Here is a 24,624-nt window from a genome sequence, read left to right on the forward strand (position 1 = left end):
TGACTAAAACACAACAGGTTGGATCTCCTCCTCTCACAGTAAAACACTTAAAAGGGGATCACAGGGAGTAAATCTCTCTCATGGAGATGGAGTTCTTCACCATTGTTCTATATGGGAAAGGTGGGGCAATGGTTTCTCCACAGCATAATATAAGCACATGGAGGTCCTGTGCCTCCATAGCTGCTCTGGCCCCCATGGTGGCCCTTTTCTCTGGGCATGGCTGCTCCTGGTGGGAGTGCAATTGGAAAGACAATGCAATCTCAGAATGAATTATCAGCTCTGTATGGCTGGTGATGGAGCAACAATATGCACATTCCATCCCCTCTCAGGCCTGCCATTGGCCTGACCACTCCCGTCCTCATCTGTACAAACTGTCTTCTCCACCTGTCTGATGTCTGGACCCATGGGGTGCTCTCTACGGGGCTCCAGGAAGGAAAGAAATGATCCTGTTTAAGCAGCTGAACTCTTCAGTGCAGGAGGGGGGAATTCTCTGCATAGGAGAACTCTTCTGCATGCACATCTCAGTGGGAGGATCTTCCCCTAAAAGTTTAGATGGTGGGTTGGATTATCCTTCATTGTCTATAAAGACTGAGTAATTAAGGAGCTATAAAAGGGGAAAACGTTATTCATTTTAATCATTAAGGGATATACCAATTAAAATCATATAATGGAGGCATTTTCATACTTCCTTACATATATTTGTGTTTCATGCTCAATTTCTCCCTTGTTAACAGGTCTAATCTTTACCTGAGCCAGTAGCTTCCTTTAAAAACAATGAGGAGTCCAGTGGCACCTTAAAGACTAACAGATTTATTTGGGCATAAGCTTTCGTGGGTAAAATTATGCCCAAATAAATCTGTTAGTCTTTAAGGTATCACCGGACTTCTCGTTGTTTTTGTGGATACAGACTAACATGGCTACCCCATGATACTTAGCTTCCTTTAGTTATTGCTTAAGGTTCTAGGAATATTACAGTTCACAGAAATTCATAAAACAATCTAAGCAATGTGTCTTCCCCCCCCCCTCAAAACAACATTAATCCATGAATAAATGGAATGCAAGGAAGTACAATAAAAGATAAATTTAACAAGGGAGAGACACAAGAAGCTCTATAAAGGGGAAAATATTGTGCTGAGGAGAGATGCCACAAGAATAAGATATGTTTCTCGCTACCATTATTCTATATATTGTTCAAATACAACAGAAATAAAATGATCAGAGAGGCTCTCAAGCTGCCTTGGCATGAACACTGCTCTTTTCATACTGTAGTTATCATTCATTTATTTTCCTCCTTTTTAATATATAGATTCATAGAATTTGAGGTCAGAAGGGACCATTTTGATCATCTAGTCCGACCTTCTACATAACACAGGCCATAGAGTCTCACTCAGTAATTCCAGTATCAAGCCCATCATTTCTATTTGAGCTATAGCAGGTCTTTAAAAAGATATCTGGTCTTGCTTTAAGGAGATGGAGGGGAGCCCCAACCAGTTCATTTTAGTTGGTAAAGATAAAGAAAACTATTTTTCAGTAAGAGTTTGGTAAAACCCATTCTTAAAAAATTGCAGAAATATTTGCAATAAAAAAGTCCTACACCGCCTACTGATATAAATAATGTATGTCACTGTCCGGATACCACAGCTGTAGAGCCAAGGGGTTGGAGAGACCTTGGGAATACTGTCTCAAGAGCTGCTGAAGACTGAACATGTCCCCAAGGAATGGTTTGGGGAGAAAAGCTGTAAACAAGTGCTGCACTTAGAGCCCTCCATGCAGGGGGAACAACAGCAGCAGTGATTGAGATTCTGCTACTAAGCAGTAGCATTATTTCACAACATGCTCATTTGCCCTTAAGAGAGATTCCAGTAAGAAATGAGTTATACATATTGCAGCTTGCTGTTATAAATAGCTGTGAGCCCTGAAATCTTTGCTCAGGTGAGTAATCCTTATGGAAGCAGTCTCATTGACTTAAACAGGACTACTCAAGCATCAGCACTACTCAAATGAGTAAGGTTTGCAGGCTCAACGCTGATGGAAGTGAAAATAAATAGATGAAAAAATAATTGTCCAAAACCATTTCTGGTTATTTGTTATAAGAAAATAACCCTGATTGTTCCAGCTTCGGCCTCATGAAATATTTACAGAAAAATCAAGTTCTTCTGTATATTTTGAGTTTATAAAGAGGCCATCTAGTAAACCCACTAAAAGTCCTTTATTACAGAGGAAAAGATTCATAGATTCATAGATTCTAGGACTGGAAGGGACCTCGAGAGGTCATCGAGTCCAGTCCCCTGCCCGCATGGCAGGACCAAATACTGTCTAGACCATCCCTGGTCTAGATCAAAGGCACAATGTTGGTAAAGGAGGTGGTTAAATTCAAGGCACAGATGAACTGGGCCATATTTCTTCTTAGATAGTTGGGGGTACCATATGTGGAATGAGGACCTCCAGAATCCATGCTAATTCATTTATGTGCTACTGTTTTGATTTTCCGTGGAATGGTAGTGAATGTATTGTTTACAATGCTTTGACTTAAATCGTAACTTGACAGTCTGTCTTAACTAAAGGACAGAAAATAGCTGAACCACTGAAGGAGCATCTCAGAGAATGAATTATGAGAATTCCTCTTCTGCTCCTTGCTCTTGGTGGGGATTAAGTTGCTTCCTACCTTTTTCATGGAGCAGTTTACTTCCTGAAAATCCGAGTCAGCTACTCTGGCTGTCAGACAGGTGGGTGGAGCTTCTCCCCACCCCAAACTTCTCTTCCCCCTCCCAGCTCACTTGACTGCAGTGGGAGCCCCAACTCTTCTGCCTACATCTGGAGTCACAATCCGATCAGGGTGAAGCAGGGGCGCAAGTGAGGCGGGGGGCCATGAGGGGTATGTCCCCTGACTTGTGCAACCAAGTAAGAGCTATGACAACCTATCCATTTTTGAATAAGGTTATAGACCATTTATTGCTGTGACTGGAAGACTGTGTATTTACAACAGAAAAATTCATTTGTATTTTTGTACACTCTTTAACTTTGTGAATATCATCTGTGTGTGCCACATGATTATGCAACAGGGGATTTACTCCCACTGAAATGGATGATTAACATGAAGACTTCAGTGCAAAATGTTCTGCTGGAAATTAGAACATCAATAGTGCTATTCAGCTAATAAGTGTTTGTTGGTTCCCTGGGGTGCAGTTTGTGAGAATTTGTGAGCTCCTGCAAGCTTTCTATAAAACAAAGCAAATTCTATTGCATAAGAATGTTCAGATGCTGTATTATCTATGCTTACTATGGTCAAAAGAGAGGAAAAACATAGAAAGGTTTTATGAAATTTTTAAATCAAGTAAATGTTTCAAGATTGTATGTTAAAGCTCAGAACTTTCTGAATGCAAAAAGAGGTTTTCAATTATCTTCTGTTTGTTCAGTGAAATATGATTTTTGTTTGCTTTGTGGAAACATTATTGTATAGAGCACATGTACTTGGCATACGTATGCGCTCCAATATAATTGCCTCCTGGTAACCTTTGCTGTAGTTACACTTAATTATAAAAAGCCAGATCATGGCATCAGTTATTAAAAAGCTTTTCCATTGTGCTCAATGAAAAGTTCTGTGTAAACACTGATTGTGCAGTATGACCTAAAGTGCCTTGACCTTTGGAACAAGTAACTAAGGTTGCCATTCCATTTTTTGTCAGGAAAATTCCTGTTAGGCTCAGCCATTAATCTGACATTCAGAGACCACTTGACAATATTACCATCCACCCACTGTAATGAAAGGCAGGACTAACTTTCAAAATCACCCTGCAATTTGTTTTTTAAAAGCCTATACAGCAAATAATTTTGACAGATTCAGTGATGCTGAATCACCTCCCAATGATGTTTATTCACCTTTCTCACTGCTTCTCCCTGTTCCAACTAAAAAAAATTAATGATGCCTCTTTCAACCCTTCAACGTACACATAGTTCTGAAACACTGTAAGAAACTCATCCATCAAGTTAGGCATCTGTTCTGCTTCTCTGTCTTAATATTCTAAATAATCCAGTATGCACATTCTAGATTCAGGAATCTCATTAATACTTTTACTTATGAACATTTTAATTCCAATACTAAAAATATAAAGCAAAGAGGATACTATACGATATATATTTATATTTATGCTATATATTTCTGTCTTTGTGTATCACTAATTTTCACACAATTCTTAACTGACTCATTTCTCATCAGTGAAGGTTCTCTTGGTATACATCATCCCCTCTTGTAGAAACACTTTCAGGAAAGGGATGTGGGGGATGAACTCTCTTCCAGACATCACATCCAAATTATCCCATAGTAAGTGGGGGGTTTGTCCCCTTTGCAGAAAAAGCCATCCATAAACACGGCAGAGACTAGGGGAGGTCCAGACCATCTGTATGGGTGTCCTGTGCCTCTGCACTAGCTCAAATCCCAGAACCTTAGAGTACCTCTGCAGGTACCAGAGCCGAATGGGGGAATGGTTCCGTGGAGGTGACTAAGCGCCTTTTCTCACAGCTGGAGGGAGTATTGTGAACAGAGGCTCCCTTCCATTTATGTATCAATGGAGGAGTCATCTGGGCCTTAATTGTGTTTTTAAAAAAATAGCACGGGCACAGTTTAGATTGTGGAAAGAAATAATGCTCCTACATATTCATCTTGCATTTTGTGTTAATGGACCTCTTGAGATAGATATTATGCATAGCATATGGGGAGTTGAGTTATCAAGCATCATTTTTGTTTCACATGAGTGGTGAGTATTCTCTAACTCAGATATACTTCAACTGAACTGTTCCTTTAATCTGAAGTCTTTAAATCTTTTTCCAATTAAGGAGATATGTATACTCAAATGGAGGCCTAACAATAGCATATAAATTACTTAGACTAGTATGCTTACTTTTTCCAGTGTGGAATTAAAGATAATAATTGCTGTGTTTGTGTTAAAGCTTCACTCTTTGTATATATTTTAATGCTTTAAGTTGAAGAACTTAATACCATTAGGCCTTTCTTTCTCTACTGTTTTTTGTTGGCGCCATTAAACGGCAAGCTGGTTATCTGATACAAATTCCATTGAGTCCATCAGTAAGTCTTCATTATACAGTCCTTTGATGTCAGAAGAAATTTTGACTTGGTAAAGATCAAGGGGCATATTTATGTTCAACTGATCTCTACCTGGATGGTCTCTTCCATATGTAGATCTCTGCCACCCTTACAGAGTGGGCTCAATATGCTGCCTTTTCCATGGATCCTAGACAGGATGTTCCGTGGATTCAAGGAGTTGCGTGGGTTGAGAAGGTGGGTGGACTGAGGGGTGGAGTACATGGGGGATGCATATCATCCTATCTTTGCCAAGTGGAAATTCCACCATAAATACAGCCAAAGGATGTATTTCCTTTCCACAGCTCTCTCCTCTATGTTGGGAAAATCCCCCTTTTAGGATGGTCCCAAGGGAAGCCAGAGACATGGGAATCTAATGGGAACATTGTAGAGCTACAGAGATGGGCCAGATCAGAGGAGCAGGGCCTTTGTATGGATGACTCTTGACTCTTTTCCTTCTGGATCCCTGTGGATTTCAGGGTATTTACAGAGTGTGTAGACTAATCTCTCACTTTATTTTATTGGGGTACCATCCTTTCCTGCCAACTCTGAATAAAGACTTTAGAAAGGGCCCTTAGTGAATAAAGGGCCATATTCTGATGTTACTGACATTTGTGTAATAGAAACGAGAATTTATGCCAACATACAGTATTACATTTTTTTTAAATGAACAGAATTCTAGGAAAAAATACTGCATAGGCATGCTAAAAACTGAATACTATTAATACTGAAATGCAGGCCCCTGAAATCAGGCTGAATTTATATGAGCTTTGGTGAGTACTTCCATCTTAATCTGTGACTTTTAGAATTATGGAACCATTCTGAAATAATTCCACAAAACTCTCAAAATAAATATAACTTTACAACCTGTGGACCAAAATCTGCAACCCTTACTCATTCTGAGAAGTAATTTACTATCTACATAATACTACTCAATGTAAGGATGGCAGATTCTGGCCCTTAAGAAGTTTTTTGGATTCAAGCAGTGCTGTATAGTGTATGGGAAGGCCATAATTGTACAGAATACTTCCAAAACATGCTTATTTTGGAAAATGCAAAATTCTCTATTACCACCTTTTCTATCCCAGCATGTATTGTCATCTTTATACTGTTATTTGTAGAAGAATACTTTGTTCACACTTACAACTTTCCAGCTGCATTATACATGTTTGCACATCCATTGGGAAATTTTTGAGATCCATTGGACAGGACAGTATTAAAGTCAATCTGAAAGAATATAAAACCATTATTAAAAATATACCTCAAATACCATAGGGAGCACAGAACAAAAATGTTAACACACCTGTGGTTAGTGGTAGTTGAAAATAACTCAATGTATTTGTAAGAAACACTCTAACAACTATGAAAACAATTGAACCATTCTGACTCTCTTGTAAGAACCCTGCTTTGCATTTGTGATAAAAAAAAAACAAAAAAATGGAGAGTCAAAACCTAAAACTATTCTAAAATATTATTTATTACAGACATATTCTCTAACTCAGTGGGTATTCCACAGAAATGCGCTGACATTTCTAAATATTACTATAAGTGTACAAAGATATTACAGTATTTCATATCCTTGGCATACAATTTACCAAGACACTGTCTCCTACAGGAATTACATAACAGATGCCAGGTGCAACTCATGCTGGCAGAGTAATATAAGCATTTGTATCCTAACAGGCAATACAGTTAAATTCCCAACATTAACATGTTAAAGGTGATGTTTCAGTTGTCAGTATTATACTAAAGAAAAGCACCTGTGATTTTAAACTGCATTTTGTGCCATAATATTTTTAGTAAGCCAGATTGCAGTTCTATAGGCACTAAACTTATTTTTAAATATTAAAATAATACCATAATTTATATTTAGTGTAATACTTGCTAGAGAGATAAGAAAGAAGAGATGCACAGAGAAAGAAAACAGTTTTGCTTTCATAGTTCCTACTGTGAATCATATCATGGAGATATTTTATTGGCCTTTCAGTTGTTGTGTAGTTTCTTTGACAGCATACTGTTGAAAATTATATAGTATGGATCAGACTTTGGCTAAGCTTTGGGTGGGTGAATAGCAGCCTTACAAGGACCCTTCCTTCCGTATGCATCTCCTATGCAGGAGTCAGTCAAAAATATGCAGAGGGACTGTTCCATAATAGCATCTCTTGAGACACAGGTCATCCCAAAAGGGGCACAGAAAGGTCGAGCCTCATTCCACCCCTTAAACTCACACTGGCTTATAGAGCTAGCCAGCCACAGAAGGTAGCAAGGGCAGCATCTTCTGGGCATGCTACCCTGGTGTGTTAGGGAACTCTGGAGGCAACCTGGACTTGCTGTTCCCACTGAGGTGGTGCAGTCCTGTACCACCTTCTGCACGGGGCAGTGCTATAAGGTATAATAAAGCTCTATCATTTGAAGCCTAGTTCAGCAAAGGACTTAAGCATGTGTTTAAGTCCCATGGAAGTCAACGAGCTGCTTCTTATTTGCAGTACAGCCCCTTTATACCACTCTGGCAGTATAAAAAGGTCATATAATGTAATGCATAGTATAAAGATGCCTTAGGGTAAATGGGAATCAAGCCCAGTGGAACTTAAGCACATGTTTAAAGTTAAATATGTACTTAAATGCTCTGCTGATTTCAGGGCCTAAACGAGAAATGGTAAAGGCTTATTTGGTAATGTAGGCCTTTCTTGCTAATGCAGGATTTCTCCCCCTCTCCCCATAATACTGTAAACGAGCGGTTCTCAAACTTTAACAACCCAAGGACCCCCATTTTGATTTACAATTTTTTGCGGACCCCCAAGTTCCCCACTCAGCCTCAGGCTCTGCCCCCACTCCACCCCTTCCCCCAAAGCCCTGCTCCTTCCCCTCCTCTTTCCTGCCTCTTTCTGCTCCCTTTCCCAAGCACACCCCATCTCCGGTCCTCCCCTCCCTCCCAGCCCCTCCTGCAGGCTGCTGAACAGCTGTTCCCTGGCATGCAGGAGGCACTGAGAGGGAGCGGGAGGAGTTGATCAGCAGAGCTGGCAGCCCCGGACTTGATTCCTTCCCCTCCCTCCCAGTGCCTCCTGTATGCCACAGAACAGCTGTTTTCTGGCTTGCAGGAGGTGCTGGGAGGGATGGGGAGGAGTTGATCAGTGGGGCCGCGGCCCTGGACTTGATTCCGCCCCCTCTCCTGAGTGCACCCTATCCCTGCTCCTCTCCCTCCCTCCCAGCACCTCCTGCATGCCACAGAACAGCTGTGAAGGGGGAGGAGTTGATCAGCGGGGCCCACGGACCCCCTGGAATACCCTTGGAGACCCCCAGTTTGAGAAACACTTCTGTAAATCTCACTTTATCCAATCTAATTTGTAGTGTTTCCAGGAATTAGGTTTTCACCTCTTTCTTTGGGGGTACTATTCCACAGACTAATGGGGAGCTTTTTATGATCCAAGACTAATTTATCAGTTATAAATTGCTACAAAAATACTAATACAGAAATATTAAATTCAATTATCAAAATGTGAGTATAAGGTATTCTGATTGCTTCTATGAGTAATGATACTATATGTAATCAAGTGGAAATTACTCATAATAAATAAATACATAAATAGTGGTGCTGTTATAAAGTGGACAGCATTGATTGTAAGAGCACTCTGTGTTATTCTGCTGATTAGACATAATTGCTAAATTAAAGTTTAGTATTACAGAACCTTGAATTAGAACTAAATGTAATCAACATTTTTTAACTTCATTTGGATCCACTCAGTGGGAACATTCAGTTAAGAGAAAATGTAATAGTGTCAATTAAGAAGATTTCTTATAGGATTTCTTCTTGACCCTTACACAAAGTATATTAATAAACTCTCTTATCCCAGATGCATGATAATTATACCAGAGTGAGGCGATGTCTACACTACAGGTGCTATAGCAGTACACCTACAGTGCTATAGCTGTCACTATAAGCCTGTAGTACAGACACAGACTATAGCAAAACAAGGGTTTTCTGTAGCTGAAGGAACTCTACTGCCCTGAGAAATGTTAGATTGACAGACACATTCTTTTGTTGACCTAGTCACATCTACCCTGGGAGTTAGGTCAGCATAGCCATAGTGCTCAGGGCTGTGGATTTTTCACACCCCTGTGTGCCATAGCTATATGGATCTAAGTTTTAAGTATAGACCAGACCTGAGAATATAGACAATGGGCCTGATCCCTGGATTCCTTTTCCTCACAAAAGTCCCATTGACTTCATATGAAGTTTGCTTCTGCTTGAACATATGGACTATAAAAAGACCTAAATACAAATTTCTGCAGAAATGGCACACTGAAAAGGTTTTATTATCTATTGGGGATCACTTGTATTTTAAATTGTATGGCTAAAAGTAAAAGTGTATATGTCTTTAGGCTCCATGCCAGCACCTAGAAAAGGCTTGCAGGGAGAAAGTGATGCAAATGACCTTTCACAGTGACTACTTTGTTTTACAATCACATTCATTTTAACTGATCAGAGAAAGATGCTAGCAAAAGTAAATCTCTGTAGCTACCAATAAAATCAGAAAAGGTATGTAAATATAGCAAGTAGATTGTTACACAATGACCTCCCATGGAAACATCTGTCAGGGGCAAATTTAGATGCAAGGTCTGAAAGTTTTATGGCAGGAGGACACTGGCAGCATTATCTGACAATGATGGTAGTGGTTGATGTTTGAGATGCACAGCTTGCTGTCAAATTCAACAGGTCAGCTGGCAGAAGGTCAATGCAGTGTGAACAAGACTTTTCAGAACTCTGGTGTTAGTTCAATTTGGCTTCAAGAGCAAGTAAGAGTAGGAGGGCATTAGGTATTGTTCCATTGGCCATGGATCATTAGTGCACAGAATGTTCTGCCCATGCCCCTTCCCACTTTTGGTGCACTGTGTGCATAGAGCCAGATATGACAGCTTTATACCACTTTGGGGTCCCCTGTAGACAGGGATCCCCTACAGAAGGGGAAACCACAACTGCCCTGTTACAGAAGGTCCCCATTATGGGGGCTGACTGATAATCTGACCCCTTGTCTTTACTTTTTCAAAGAACTAGTCTAAATGTAAATTCTAATTTAAAACAAAGTCTAAATTGAAAAGTGGCTCTTTCATGGTCACTAACATATATATGTGACTACATTCATCATTCACTTCTGGTCTGCATATGTTATTCACTTGCAATTATGTTTGATTGGAAAAAGAAAACTCAGCACTTTAAGGGTTTTCAACATTCTCCTTTGAATGACAAGTATTTCAGAATTACCTTCTCTATATTCATCACTGCAAAACTAACAAATTCAGATGAATATTCACCTACATGTTGATTATACAATTTTGAGTCTTTTTCATTGATTGGGTCTGTTATTCCTGTTGAAAAATTTTGGCAATTAAATTATGATAGAGTAATCACTGGAATTACCCTGGCACCACAAGAACTGTGTGAACTAATTGGAGTTTGCTCTCAGCACAATTAATGTTTGGTATTATACCTTTAGTACAGTAATGTGTCACATTCTTTTCAATGTGCACTCAAACTACTTCATTCTATCTGATCCAGACAAGACAGACCAAATCCCATAGAAGTCATTAGCAAAATTTCCAGAGGCTTCAATGGGACTTCGATTTGAGCCTTAAATCCAACTCTGGTCCTTAAATTCAACTCTTGCCCTTGTCAATCTGTGCCGTATGTAATTAAAAGGAGGAACTAAGATGGGTCAGAATGATAGTGTCTGAATGGATTCCAAGAGCCATCTTGCCCATGCATGTCAGGATGAATTAGAGAATCTGGAGACAGTTCACGCAGCAGTGCTCCTTACTTGTGCTCCAAAAGGGGAGTACTTTGTGCCCCCTTACAGCCAGCTGTCAATGGTCAAGTGCATGCAAGAGAACAGGGGCCCTGACTATTTTCACAGACTGGCCAACCAGGCCTCCTTGAGACATAGAAGTGCTCTTGGAAAAAATTGCCAGGGATCCTACCTGCTAATCGAGACAAACTGCTGCCCTGGAGCATTGGGAGGAGGGAGACTTCCTGAGCACGCTTCCCTCAGTAGTGCACCCAAATATGAGAACAGCATTTTGTCCAGTCTTCTAATGCATCAGTTTATATGCAGACTCCTCTCTTTATCAGACCAGAAGGCCCCACAGTAGAATGCAATACCTTAAAAGCATGCAAGGTGAAACACCAAATGAGAGGAGTACATTTTGTTCTGAAATGTACTATCATAAAACTGAGGGGAATGCTGAAAAATGAGTTAAAGTGCAGTTGATCAAAAATTTGGCCGTCAATGTAAAATTGAATTGCTGTTCCATATGGCAATGGTGATAGATGTATTTTACAAATAAATCTGTCAAGTAGATTGGATGTTTTAGGACACAGGTAAAAGTGTGAAGTGGTGATTAGTGTAAAACTGGAAAGTAATGCAAAGGAAAATCAGGACCTAGAACTGCACTCCTGAAACACTTTATTATTGACTTCTAGTACTAATTTGTGAAATACCACATGGGACACTAAAATCACACCTTTTTGATTACTATTATCTTCCCCCTACACACACCTCAGTTTCTAGAAGTAATGGGTGATACCTTGAAAAGTGTTAGAGCTAAAACCAATTACATACACCTTATGAAAGCTTCAAAGCCTAACTTTCAAATGGTACAAGTCAGTAATCTCTAGTGTTAAGGACTGAAATCAACGTTAGATGCCTAAATACTTTTTGAGGATCTGGACTTAAGTGTTTATGAGAACATTGGCTGCTACAGTAAAGCCAGAGCAGAAGTGTTAAAGAGGAGAAGAGAAGCAAGGTGGTAATCATCAGAGTAACTTGATTTTATCAATATTGTTTTATTACATGTTAGGTAGATACAACTTTCAAAAAGTTTCACAAAATGTAAAAAAAAAGTGAATACTTCTGTCTCCAACATGCTTCTCCCTCCCAGTAATATGTGAGCAGCTCTTTGAGTACTATGTGGCTACTGATATATTAAACTGTTCCTAGTTTCCACATTTAAGAGCAGCTACAACAATTAAGTGAAGGAAGGAGGAAATGGCTGGGGGGATAGGACTATGTGAAAAGCATCATCTCTGGTCTCCTGAACATTTGTGATCATGGGAAAATATTTAGAATGAAGGCTAGAATTTGAACCCATTTATAGCCCTGCCCAAATACTAATGCTCAGGAGGTCTGTGTTTTCTCATTGGCTCTGCCAAAAACTTCCTGTTGCCCCTGGGCAAGCCACATAATCTCTCTGTGATTCAGTTCCTCATCTGTAAAATGGGGATAATAATTCTTTATTTTTTTCCCACATGTTGTCTTGTCTGTTTAGATCATAAGCTCTTCAGGGCAGGGGTGATCTCTTTCTATGGGTAAGTAAAGTGCCCAGTATAATGGGGCCCTGTTCTCTTTTGATGCCTGTGGGTGCTATTGTAATACCAATTCAGCACTCAAAAATCACATTGACTTCACTGCATCATTTAATTGCATAAATAACAATTGGAGATATCCAGTTCCAAGTGTCCCTGCCTGTTAAAAGTATTAAAAAAAAATTCCTTTGTCAGAGACTCACCTGATAGAATAAAGAACATTTCCATTTTTAAAAATTCGTAACAACTTGTTGTCTGTTGTAACTTCATGAAAGTTGGCACCTTTTTCATTAGCAAAGAACAAATCTGGTTTCCAAATAGAATCCAACATGGATGGATCTAAATCCAAAGAGTCATCTGGATATTCACTATATGCAAGGCGTGGATCATTCCAATTCTGACGGAGAAAGATATTCACTCGGTAATCCTAAGTGAAAGACAAAACAAGCAAAGCTTTATCAAGGATAGGGGCTTTAGTTTTTATTTTATCACTTAGCTGTGTAATCCCCTAACCTTCAATGGATGACAAATGATTTATGTCCATGAATGCCAGCATGATACCTTGCTTCATAGATTCCAAGGCCAGAAGGGACCATTGTGGTAATCTAGCCTGACCTCCTGTATAACAGAAACCTTACCTGTAACGATTAGTAGTTATACAATAGGTAGTAGCAAAGATACATTTCAGGACAACAGGAAACAATCATAACTAGGGCTACATTAAGGCAATGTAGGGCTGAAGATAGACCTCACCTCAAACTCCACCCCATGGTGCAGTTCCACCTCTGCTTGGGCTATAGCACATAAGAGTAATTTGCTGGTGTTGTGTGGGATCTGCCCTTCTCATCTTTTGTAGGCACAACATTCTCCATCTCCCTCTTCCTGTCTTCAGGCCAGCTGGGTTGTGTCCCAAAGAAAGAAGACTCAGCATCCACCCACATAGAGGACTCTGACCCATGAGATGAAGGATAGGTCAGTGATTAGGGCACTAATCTTGGCTTTTGGAGACCTTGGTTCAGGTCCCTGTTCTGCTACATATTACCTGGGTAAATTATTTCATCTTTCTGTGCCTCAGTTCTCCATCTGTGAAATGGGGATAGTAGCATTTCCTTGTCTTACAGGGTTGGTATGAGGATAAATAGGGCTACTATGATAATGGGGGTCATAATATAATTACTTATGATTGACAGACTAGGTGGAAGTCAACATCATGACATAATGGCAGCAGGAAGACTTACCCTTACTACACAATGATCCTATTGTATTATTAGAGGGCACCATAAAAGCAACAGGTGTGAGAGCTGAGATGCATGGAGCTGTTCAAATCTTTCCAGTTATTCTGAGCTGTCTGCACTACCTGGCAGAAATTGCTGCAGCAGGTATAGTTGGGCTCTTCTTCACAACCACGAAGGCTAGAAATATTGTATTTAAATGAAATCTAAGATTATGATCTCATGTGACTTCAAAAGTTGAGGTCATAGGCATGCTCCATACTGCTTATGCCTTAATCCACCATTGGTCATAACATGATGTTCTTAATTTTCTTCACTAATATATTATTGCAAGGATTCTTTAAATTAAATCAAAGACAATGCTATCAGGTGCACGCAGGCAATGTACATTGCAGATATGGAGAACACAGCATTGTCAGGCTACTGCTCTAACCACTACACTCACAACGTTCTGAAGGTTAAAGTCATCAAAGGATTTAATGCCTGACTTGAATTCCACCCCATCTCTTTCCTGTGACATTGGTATAAAAGGAAGCAGTTACTAATATAACAGAAGACACAATTTAAAGTTGGGGACTGTCATTCTTTACAAAACTGCAACGTTTTTAGTTTGATTCTGGGATTAAACAGTCTCCAGCTGAATGATGAGGGTAAAGTACAAAAATGGTCTCAGTAAGCAATAAAGCACTGGTAACAAGTTCATTTTGATAGCCTTTACATGTTGAGTTGAACTGTATGTCTTTTTAATATAGCACATTTTTATGCATTTTACTAAGGAAGGAAGGGAAGTTAACCTTCGAAAGGGAATTAATCAAGGGAATAAGAAAAATCCCCAGGTACTTATTTTTTTATTAGATCATTTAAATGGCAGAGAAAGTTGTAGGCTTATGTTTGGCAATATCACTAAAACACATTGGCATAGCTTCAGATTTGGAGAGATTTATTTTGTAACATCTGAACAGCTGTCCAAATTCCTAGATAAATTATGTTAAATTGTAGGTAGAGAACTTCTTAGAAATGTTCTGTAAAACATTGATTTATCAGAATATAATTCAATGTTATGTTTCCATGTACCTATCTTTATAAACTGCATATTTGGTCAGTCTCAAATCATCACCTCTGTGGAAACTATACTGTCAGGGATCAATACTTCTGAAGTCCTATTGCAGGTGCTCAGCACTTCCAAGGATTTGACCCTTAATTTATTTGAAAGCATGTTTTAACCACAGTTGTTGAAGTTTGGTTTTATGGTATCTGGTAATGGTGTTAAAGGTAGTGTTTATATAATTAAAGGTGATAGATGCAAAAGGACCTAATTCCCCAACCCTTACTCATCTGACTCCACGAGTAGTTCTGTTGTTATATTTGGGAACACTTGTGGAGTAAGGTGCTACTCAATGTGAGTAATAGTGGCTAAATCCGACGCACAGACTACTAAAAACTGGGGCCCAAATCCTCAATGGGAGCTAGGTGCTTAACTACCTTTGAGGGACTAGACCTTGATCACCAACATCTTTCTCCTTGATCATCAGAAGCTACCATAGAGATAAGTGTGCACTTGGACCATCCTGTCAGGACCTACTTATCTATCTTGATCAAATTTCCAGACAAAAACTGTATGTTGAAATACAAGACCAGCTGGAGGATAGAACTAATCGGATGATGAAGGAAAGTGTAGGTCCTCTACTTAGCAGGAAAGGAGAGCTAATAGCTGATGACGTCAAGAAGGTCGAAGTGTTTAATGCCTATTTTGCTTCAGTGGTCACTAAAAAGGTTAACGGTGACCAGATGCTCAACACAATTATATTAAGAAATAAGGGGGAAGACACACAAGCCAAAATAGGAAAAAAACAGGTTAAAGAATATTTAGATAAGTTAGATGTATTCAAGTTTGCAAGGCTTGATGACATTTTGTCTTGGGGTACTTAAGGAACTAGCTGAAGCAATCTCAGAACCATTAGTAATTATTTCAGGAATTCATAGAGGACAGGTGACATCCCAGAGGAATGGAGAAGGGCAAATGTAGTACTTATCCTTAAAAGGGGGAACAAAGAGGAGGTGGAGAATTAGGCTTGGTTTACACTAACCCCCCAAATCGAACTAAGGTACGCAACTTCAGCTACGTGAATAATGTAGCTGAAGTTCGAAGTACCTTAGTTCGATCTTACCTCGGTCCACACGCGGCAGGCAGGCTCCCCCGTCGACTCCGCGGTACTCCTCTCGTCTAGCTGGAGTACCGCAGTAGACGGCGAGCACTTCCTGGTTCGACTTATCGCGTCCAGACAAGACGCGATAAGTCGAACCCAGAAGTTCAATCGCTCGCCGCCGAACTACCGGGTAAGTGTAGAGATACCCTTAGAGACCAGTCAGTTTAACCTACATACCTGGAAAGATATTTGTTTAATAATTGGTTCCATCAGTTTGTAAGCACCTGGAGGATAATAAGGTCATAAGAAAGATACAGCATGGTTTGTTAAGAATAAATCATGCTAAAACAAACTAATTTCCTTCTTGGGTTACTAGCCTTGTGGATGGGGGAAAGCAATAGACATGATATATCTTGATTTTAGTAAGGCTTTTGACATAGACCTACAGGACATTCTCATAAGTAAACTAGGGAAATGCAGGCTATGTGAAATTACTATAAACTGGGTGCAGAACTGGGTGAAAGATCATTCTCAAAGACCATGTTCACTATCAAACTGGGATTGTCTCTCTAGTGAAGCCCCACAGGGGTAAGTCCTGGATCTGGTACTAGTTAATATTTTCATTAGTGACGTGGCTAATAGAGAGTATATTTATAAGATTTGCAGGTATCAAGTTGGGAGGCATTCCAAGCACTTTGGCGGGCAGGGTTAGAATTCAAAATTACCCTGATGAATTGGAGAATTGGTCAGAAATCAACAAGGTGAAACTGAATAAACATAAGTGCAAAGTATTTCACTTAGGAAGGAAAAAATCAAATGCACAACTACAAAATGGGGAATAATGGGCTAGTAGTACTGCTAACGAGGATGTGGGAGTAATAGTGGATGACAAATTGAATGACTCAACAATGTGATGCAGTTGTGAAAAAGTCAAATATTATTCTGGGGTGTATTAAAAGAAGCATTGTATATAACACACAGGAGGTAATTTTCCTGCTCTACTTGGCATTGGTAAGGTGTCAGCTTGAGTACTGTATCCAGGTGTGGGCACCATACTTCAGAAAAGATGTGGACAAATTGGAAAGAGTCCAGAGGAGAGCAACAAAAATGAGAAAAAGTTTAGAAAATCTGACCTCCACAGAGAGGTTAAAAAAATCTGGGTATGTTTAGTTTTGAGAAAAGAAGACTGATGGGGGATCTGAAAAGTCTTCATATACGTTAAGTGCTGTTATAAAGAGGATTGTGAACCATTGTTCTCCATGTCCACTGAAGATAGGGCAAAAAGTGATGGGATTAATCTGCAGCAAGGGAGATTTAGATTAGATATTAGGAAAATCTTAAACTCTGAATAGGCTTCCAAGGGAGATTGTAGAATCACGATGATTTGACATTTTTGAGAAGAGGTTGGACAAGTATCTATTAGGGTTTGTCTATATTTACTTGATCCTGCCTCAGCAGAGGGGCCTGGACTTCACAACTTTTTAAGGTTCCTTCCAGCCCTATATTTCTATGATTCCCGGCATGCATGTAAAAGCCTTCTATGACAAAATCAACCATATATCCATATCATTAAGCATAGGGTTGGAGCAGTGTGGTGTAGTACTAATCTTCATCCATTTTAATATTAGTGCTCATTTAGGGCCAATGCCCAGCAAGTGCAGAGATGGAGGAGAGTGAAAGAAGCCTCCATCTTTTGCACAGTGGCTGCAGACAACCCTGAAAACAAAGGCAGCTCCTTGCTAGTACCTCTGTGGGTGATGTCTTCCCCTCCAAAAAATGGCAGGATGGAAGCTGGACTGTGGCTTTTACACCTTCCTAGGTGTAGTGCCAGCCTTCTTCTTACTCTGAATTTAAAACTGAGCCCCTAGGGACAGATTGTGGCCCATCCTACATGCCTGTGTAGGAAAATATAAGGGCATAAGACATGACCTTACTCCTCTGCCCATACCGTGGGGAGCTGTGTGTGTGAAGAGAGAGACCTCTTTGGGGCTGCCATGCTCCCCCCCAATTCCATGCATATGAGTTTGAGTGAGCAGGAAATCGGAGGAACCTGGCTCTGTGCCCCCAGTACACTGGCCAGTGCAGCTGTACAAGCATGCTGTGGGGATGTTCACTATGCTATGTATAGACCTGAAGAGAAGAAAATTGGGAGGGAGATTTTGAATCTCTGCTAGACTTTAGGCAGGGCTCATAACAAAGCCATTATTTAACTCTTAATTAATATTTATTGCAAGTAAAACGTGTTTGTCTACTTACTTTACCCTTCCCACAGAGGGTACAAGAAATCAATGCAACTATCACCCTAAATGTTGGTGAGTGAAGGGAAGTTGGAGGGGCGGTTAACAATTCACAGTGGAAAGTATAAATAAAAAAAGCAAATGGTGGAACATAAAGAATCTCTTGTAGACTACATTAACCTATGCTGAATGACAAGTTGCCTCAGTAGCCCTCTCAAGCTGGGATCAGATTTGTATTGGTTTAACTTGCTTGGCAGTCAAAGAACATTCAGTAGTTATCCTCTCTCAAAACTATTAATGAAGCAGTCTCATTTTCAGATATCAAAAATCATACTGTACAAAAAAAGTTATCCATTTTACTAGTGCTGCATGAAGGACAAACAAGTGCTCATTGTTCTGAGCTAGTAATTACACAGTGTGAGCATGAGGCTTAAATGTTTTAAACAAGTAGCATGATTTTGTGTAAACAGAGAGCAGAATTTGTTTTTCTCTGAGGATTACTAAATAACACTCTTCTATAGTTTCTAATTTTCATAAAATTGCCACTGAAAAAGTTGGCAGGACCCCTTCGATTCTCACTTGCTACTTGTGCATAGGGGCCAATCCTGCCCCCTTTGCATAGCACAGAAAACTCAATTGAGGCAGGGAGAAAGCCAGGAGGGATGATTTCTGTGGAAGGACAGTGGAGCCACTCTGTGGCCACCTCTGACACCCCAAAGCTGCTGTAATCCCTAGAGCTCCTGTGCCCTGGTTTGTGGTGTACAATGGCTGATAGATACAGTCAGTCCTGCTGTTCTTCCTTCCCCCTCTATAGCAAAACTGTACTTGCAGTGTGTGAGAGAGACCAGGTTAGAACATCAACCCAACCATTACAATAGAATCTATACATGCAATAACAAATTCCTTGTTTTTGCATATTTCTTCAGTAGACAAAACAAAATTGGATGACTAGATACATACTATTTGCTAACCTGTGACTAGGTTGATGCAATCAGTGTGACTATATTAAGTCCTATCGAATAAGTAACTCTGAAGCCTAGAATGCCTTTTAGTTGATGTGAAGTGATATAAACAGCTACAAGCATGAGTGAAAGCTCGTTTTTGTTTAGAATATCACCAGGTTCAAAAATTCAGTCTGTTACAATCCAATTTTTAAGTTATCAGCTATTTTGACTTTTCTAATTACAGCCTTGCAACAGCAAGGCATGTATCTATGACATGCCAACAGTCCTAGGTCATTGTGCTATCAGAGGTAACTCAACCAATCACCACCCCATACACAACTGCTAATTTGCATGCAGAAGTTTCATTGGTGGTATGAGGGAGACTGCACATTTGGTGGATGACTTGGCCCAACGGCCCCATCCATGTGACAACATGAGCAAGATTTATAGTGCTCAAGCCATTATAAGGTCTGTTAACTTCTGATTCACTATGCTGAGGTATACAATGGTACCTTCTCACAGTATGGTACCATACGCCAGAATGTTGACACTCTCACTGGAACTCGATGATTTATAAAGAATTCATTAGTTTATCAAATATAATGTCTAGGTTTTTACAAGCCTTTGATAAAGCACAAGCATACTAGGCACAATATTTTCTCTGGGTTAATTGGCTGTACTAATTCCAACTCTAAATTACTGAAATAATAGGCATCTTTTCAAAGGTATTTTTATTTGCATCCTTTTGCCTTTCAAAGGATTCAAGATAATTATCATTGGCTATGTTTTACCACTGTCATGATGATAAAATGATTTTTAGCCAGATATGTTGTTCCTCTCAAGAATTTCCCCTGCAATTAAAATTATTGTCCAGTTCTTTCAGCATAAGTCCTATTTTGATCAGGACACACAGGTGAATGAATGACAGATAAATGGGCTGGATTTTAAGTGGCAGGCTACAACTTTATTTAACACTGTTGAGGGGTGCTATATCCCCCATGCCCCAATCACATATATCAGGCATTTAACTGAGTCTAGTGTGGTGGTCAGGACTCCCACCATACAATCAATAAATTGGGGTAGAGCCATTCAGGAGCTGGCCCCTTTCATCCTTATCCACACTGAACACTGGCTGTAACAAGCTGAAACAATTTTACTTTCCCTAATCAGAAAGGTAGCTGTGTTAGTCTGAATCTGTAAAAAGCAACAGAGGGTCCTGTGGCACCTTTTAGACTAACAGAAGTATTGGAGCATAAGCTTTCGTGGGTGAATGCCCACTTCATCATTCATATCCCTAAATGGGCAATCGGTCAGACCCACAGAATCCTAAGTAACACAGCATCAATAGGATATTAAGGGAAGGGTGGAGTAGCTCGCCAGAAAAAGAGGCTTTTAAAAACCCAGGTAGCTTAAACAGGCAAGGAAGGTACTCTGTAAAAGCCAATTAGCAAGCCCGTTCTCCCATTTCCAGCCAATGGGAAGGGAGCAGACTCAAGAAAGGGGGGCAGCCCTTCTACCCCTCCCCCCGTGGTCACTGCATTCTTCCCCAGTGGTTGCTCAAACTTCCTCTCTTATTGATGGCGAATGGGGCATTTTACTGCTTTAGTAGGTGACTGATGAGCACAGGGACAAATGCAGTACATATAAAGTTTCTTTCTTTCTGGGTACCACAGCTCATATTAGCTGATATTATTAACAAACCTGTACCCTCCCCCACTTCCTCCTACACCATTGTTTCTGTCAGGAAAGTAGTTGCTTTCAAAGCCTACACAAGCATCACTTTAGCAGTGAAGTAATTTGACTCCTTCTCCCACTTTCGCGCAGGCAACAAGTGAAACATTTTAAACAATAGAAAATCTAACATTGTCCTCTCTCAAATGGCAATGACACTTTGAGCCAAACTTTTACCTAACACCCTGTGCAATCCTGCTAAAGCAAATGGAAATACAGGAAGTGTATATCTGGGCAGAATTAAGTCCTATGGGCTATTTTTGCAGTTTTTATAACAAATTTGATAACTATAAACTCTGGCTTAAATAAATTGTCTAAATTTTCTGCTAGATTGTTCTGCTTGACAGCTCTGGATAATCAAATGCTTTGTTTATCTACAGGACAGGAGCAGGGCAAGTTTCCTTGCTAGCATGCCTCAATCCTGACCTGTGGGGGACTTCCTTTAGCAGTAACAGGATTAGTTCAGTCTCCATGATCCAAGCAGTTCTTGGCTTTTCTGTTGAGTCTGCCAATTAGTGCAAAGTATGGTGGTGAGTTTGTGAGGTGGGGCTAGCAAACATTCCTTAAATGGGAATTGTGTTTAAGTTCTACTGGGTTGGGCTGAATTCATGCTGGTGACCTCCAAGCTAAAGGTTTGGAGGTCATTAGCAAAGCCCTGAGGTAGCCAGTCTTTCATAAGCATTAATGTTACACCTTAAATAATAAGGCATGCTTAAAACACCTGTATCTGAGCAGTACAATATGGCTCATTAATTCTTGTCTGAAGTAATACCATATATTAAAGTCAATATTTTAGCACATTGCTTTATTATAAAGTGATAGTAATTAAAGACTTGGTAATACTGTGAATATACAGCATTTCTAAGGTGTCATTAAAGTTATTATAATTATATATTAAATACATCACTTTATACATGTAGTTACAATATTTCTGTTCACTCATGTAAGCATTGTGGCAGTCATCTGTAGTGAGGATACTTCTTTGTGAAATTAAACTCTCATCGTATTTGGGATCCTACCAGCTCTGCAGTGATAAGTGTATAAAGGCAAATTTGCAAAATTTCATTTGCAGATCACCTGCACACATTCTTTATGGACACTATCATCACTTGCACCAAAAGATCACATTTACATGCACACAGATGGATCTTCCCCAATATTCTACCAGATTTAGTTTCATGTGCCATTAAAATTTCAGCTAATATCCAAACACTAAGCAGGAATTTGAACTTGTCTGATTCAAAAATGAAACAAAGGTACATTTGCTTTGTTGGTGCTAGCTCACAGAAGCATTTTAACATGAGATGCTTGTGGAATTGCAAACGTTGCCTTGAGTACAGAAGTTAATAGCATTGTGGGAAATGTACTTCACAAGAGTAATGGTAACTTTGCTATTGGTAACTGTGGCAATTATAGCTCAAATCCATTTAAAGACCTCACTCAAGAAAACACTTGAGTGTTTAGTGCTGGTGAAGTCACCTAATATTGCATGAAAGCAGATGTATTTATGTAGATCTAATATTAAGATTTGTAACATTGGCTTTGAACAATTTCTAGAATATTAACAAAAGACTCGGTGGGAAAGATTTTTTTTCCATTCTTATTCCCGTATGCCAGTCACATAAATGAATTTTGCCCAGCATGTTCACCAATTATGAAATATTTACTGAAACATTTTAAATTCAAATTATTAATATTATATAAAAATCAAAATCCAGGCTTGGATTCAGGCTTCATTACAAATGAAAAATGTTTAATTGAAAGGATCCTGTAGTTCAAGTGACACTGGACTGATTGATGGTTTTCGATCAACACCATGTGAAACTTTCAGCTCACATGGTTTCAAATCCAAAAACTCTAAGCAAAACTGTGGGGGGTGAGGGGAGGAATGGTGGCATGTGAACAGAAATTGAAAAGTTTCATGTTCAGGCTTCAGAACTGAAGTGAAATCACTTATATTCAGAAAAAGTTCACTGTTTTAGAGCTAACATATCATCTATAATTTTCATTTAATGACACATAATAGGGTTGAATGCTGCTCTCAGTTATATCTGTGTAAACCTGGAGAAACTTCAGTGATGGAAATGGAGTGAATCTGGATTTATCTCAGTGTAAATAAGAGCAGAATTTGGCCCTCTACCACTGTTATATACCAACAGTCAAGGGACATAACTCTTCCAACCTCCCTCCCTCTACCCCCCATTTCCCCCCCCCCCCTCCTTTTCTTCACATTCTTTGGGCACCATTTTGCTTGACCTTTCATTGCTGTAGGAGAACTTGAGAGGCTGCAAGAAGCCCCTGCCTACTGCACCAGGGGTAGTTAATTATTTTTTGTCAAGGTCCAAATTTCTTGGTCAAGGTCCAGACTCCAGAGAAACATTTTTCACACCGCAATAACAATCATGATAAGTAAATAAATATTTAAAATAAAATTTTTGCTGTCCATTCAAAAGCATCTGGAGGTCTGGATTTGGATTATGGTCTACCTATTGACTTCCCCTGCTGTACATAATGCAGAGTTTTCACCACTGAGTAAATTATCACAGGTGTCATGAACTGGTTCTGTTTTGGTGGCTGCAGTGCTCTCAATTTTAGAACTATTGCCTCAGCTACCTCAGTTCCCCTATTGGCCACTAAAGGCTGCACTGTGCTGCTTGTGAAACAATATCTGCTTGCCGGGGAGCGTCTTATAGCAGGTGCTTCATAGTAGTGCTGCTTTTTCCCTTTCAGCAACTGAGCTTGGTAGCAGTGGCCTTGCCAGCCACACACGCATTACACTGCAGCAAAGGAATTAACTGAAGTAGGAGCACAGGGCCAAAGCATGGATAGGAGCAATCGGTGCAGACCAGGCCCCTACACTGCCATTAGTAGAGCAGCTTCCTCTGCAGATTCAGGTGTGGAGGGCTGGAATACATGAGGGCCTGTAAGAGGAAAGTGATTGAGGGAACTTGGGCAATAGAGTAAGTCCTCCAGGAAGTGTAGAGACACCACATTTCCTGTATACTCTAGATGCAGGCTTTGGTTTCCCGAGTCACATTTACTGCTGGGGCAGAATGAAACACGGCAGCCCAGACAGGGTAGTCGCAGGTTGCAGCTACACAGAGCAGCAGAAAGTCTTTTTACCTCATGTCTGTACATATTCCTGTTTGTTACAATGGTTTTATCTTGACACAGGTCTCTGCTCATCAGTATGATACTACATGGGACCAGCAATAGAAGGCACACAGTGATGGAAGCCACATTGAGAAAGTTAACATTGCAATGGCTGCCACAGAGCCTGTGCAACTGCAAGTAACTCCCCTAACTGTCCTGAGAATTGGGGGAAATGTTGAATGTGCCTGGAAACCTTTCAAACACCAATTTGAATGGTATATGAAAGTCACGGGGGCAAATAAACTGGAGGAGGATGAGGAAGAGTTTGCTCTGTTCTTAACAGTGGTGGGCACAGATGCCCTAGATGTATACAATGTGGTGGGGAGAGGAAGGGGGAAGCTTTGAAGAAATAATGGGAGTGGTTGGGGATCTTTGTGTCCTTAGTAAAAGGTATTTGTGAGGGAGAGATGTTCAGAACCCAGACTGAAGGGGAAACAATAGTGGAGTTTGTCACCGATTTAAAATTAAAAATCAGTCCTGTGAATATGGAGACTAGATTGTCCTGGCATGTAAAAATAAAAAAGTGTGTGAATGGATACCCAGGAGTATGGATCTGACACTAGAAAGGGCAATATGTATGTGCCAAGCAGCAGAACAAACAGAAACTCAATAAAAAGCTGAGAGAAATGCACAGCGGTCATGACTGTGAGTACTAGCTAAAGTAGCAAACGAAAAGTTCTCAAAAATTAAATTGTCCAAAGACAGAAACATGGAAAGCTGGAAAT

The 24,624-nt window shown here is 39.9% G+C and overlaps 1 protein-coding gene across 2 annotated transcripts in view; it reads right to left on the minus strand.

Annotated features, from left to right (window-relative positions):
- The window catches only part of GLRA3 (glycine receptor alpha 3), a 143,395-nt gene that overhangs the window by 46,628 nt on the left and 72,143 nt on the right, over positions 1-24,624 (minus strand). For both annotated transcript variants that reach the window (XM_024194100.2, XM_024194107.2), the window contains 2 exons: positions 12,659-12,882; positions 6,243-6,325 (listed from right to left, as the gene is read on the minus strand). In XM_024194100.2, the coding sequence (XP_024049868.1) occupies positions 6,243-6,325; positions 12,659-12,882 (307 nt within the window). The remainder of the gene's footprint in view (positions 1-6,242; positions 6,326-12,658; positions 12,883-24,624) is intronic.

Source organism: Terrapene carolina, unplaced genomic scaffold (assembly GCF_002925995.2).
Source record: "Terrapene carolina triunguis isolate 2854851 unplaced genomic scaffold, T_m_triunguis-2.0 Scaffold66, whole genome shotgun sequence".
NCBI lineage: Eukaryota > Metazoa > Chordata > Testudines > Emydidae > Terrapene > Terrapene triunguis.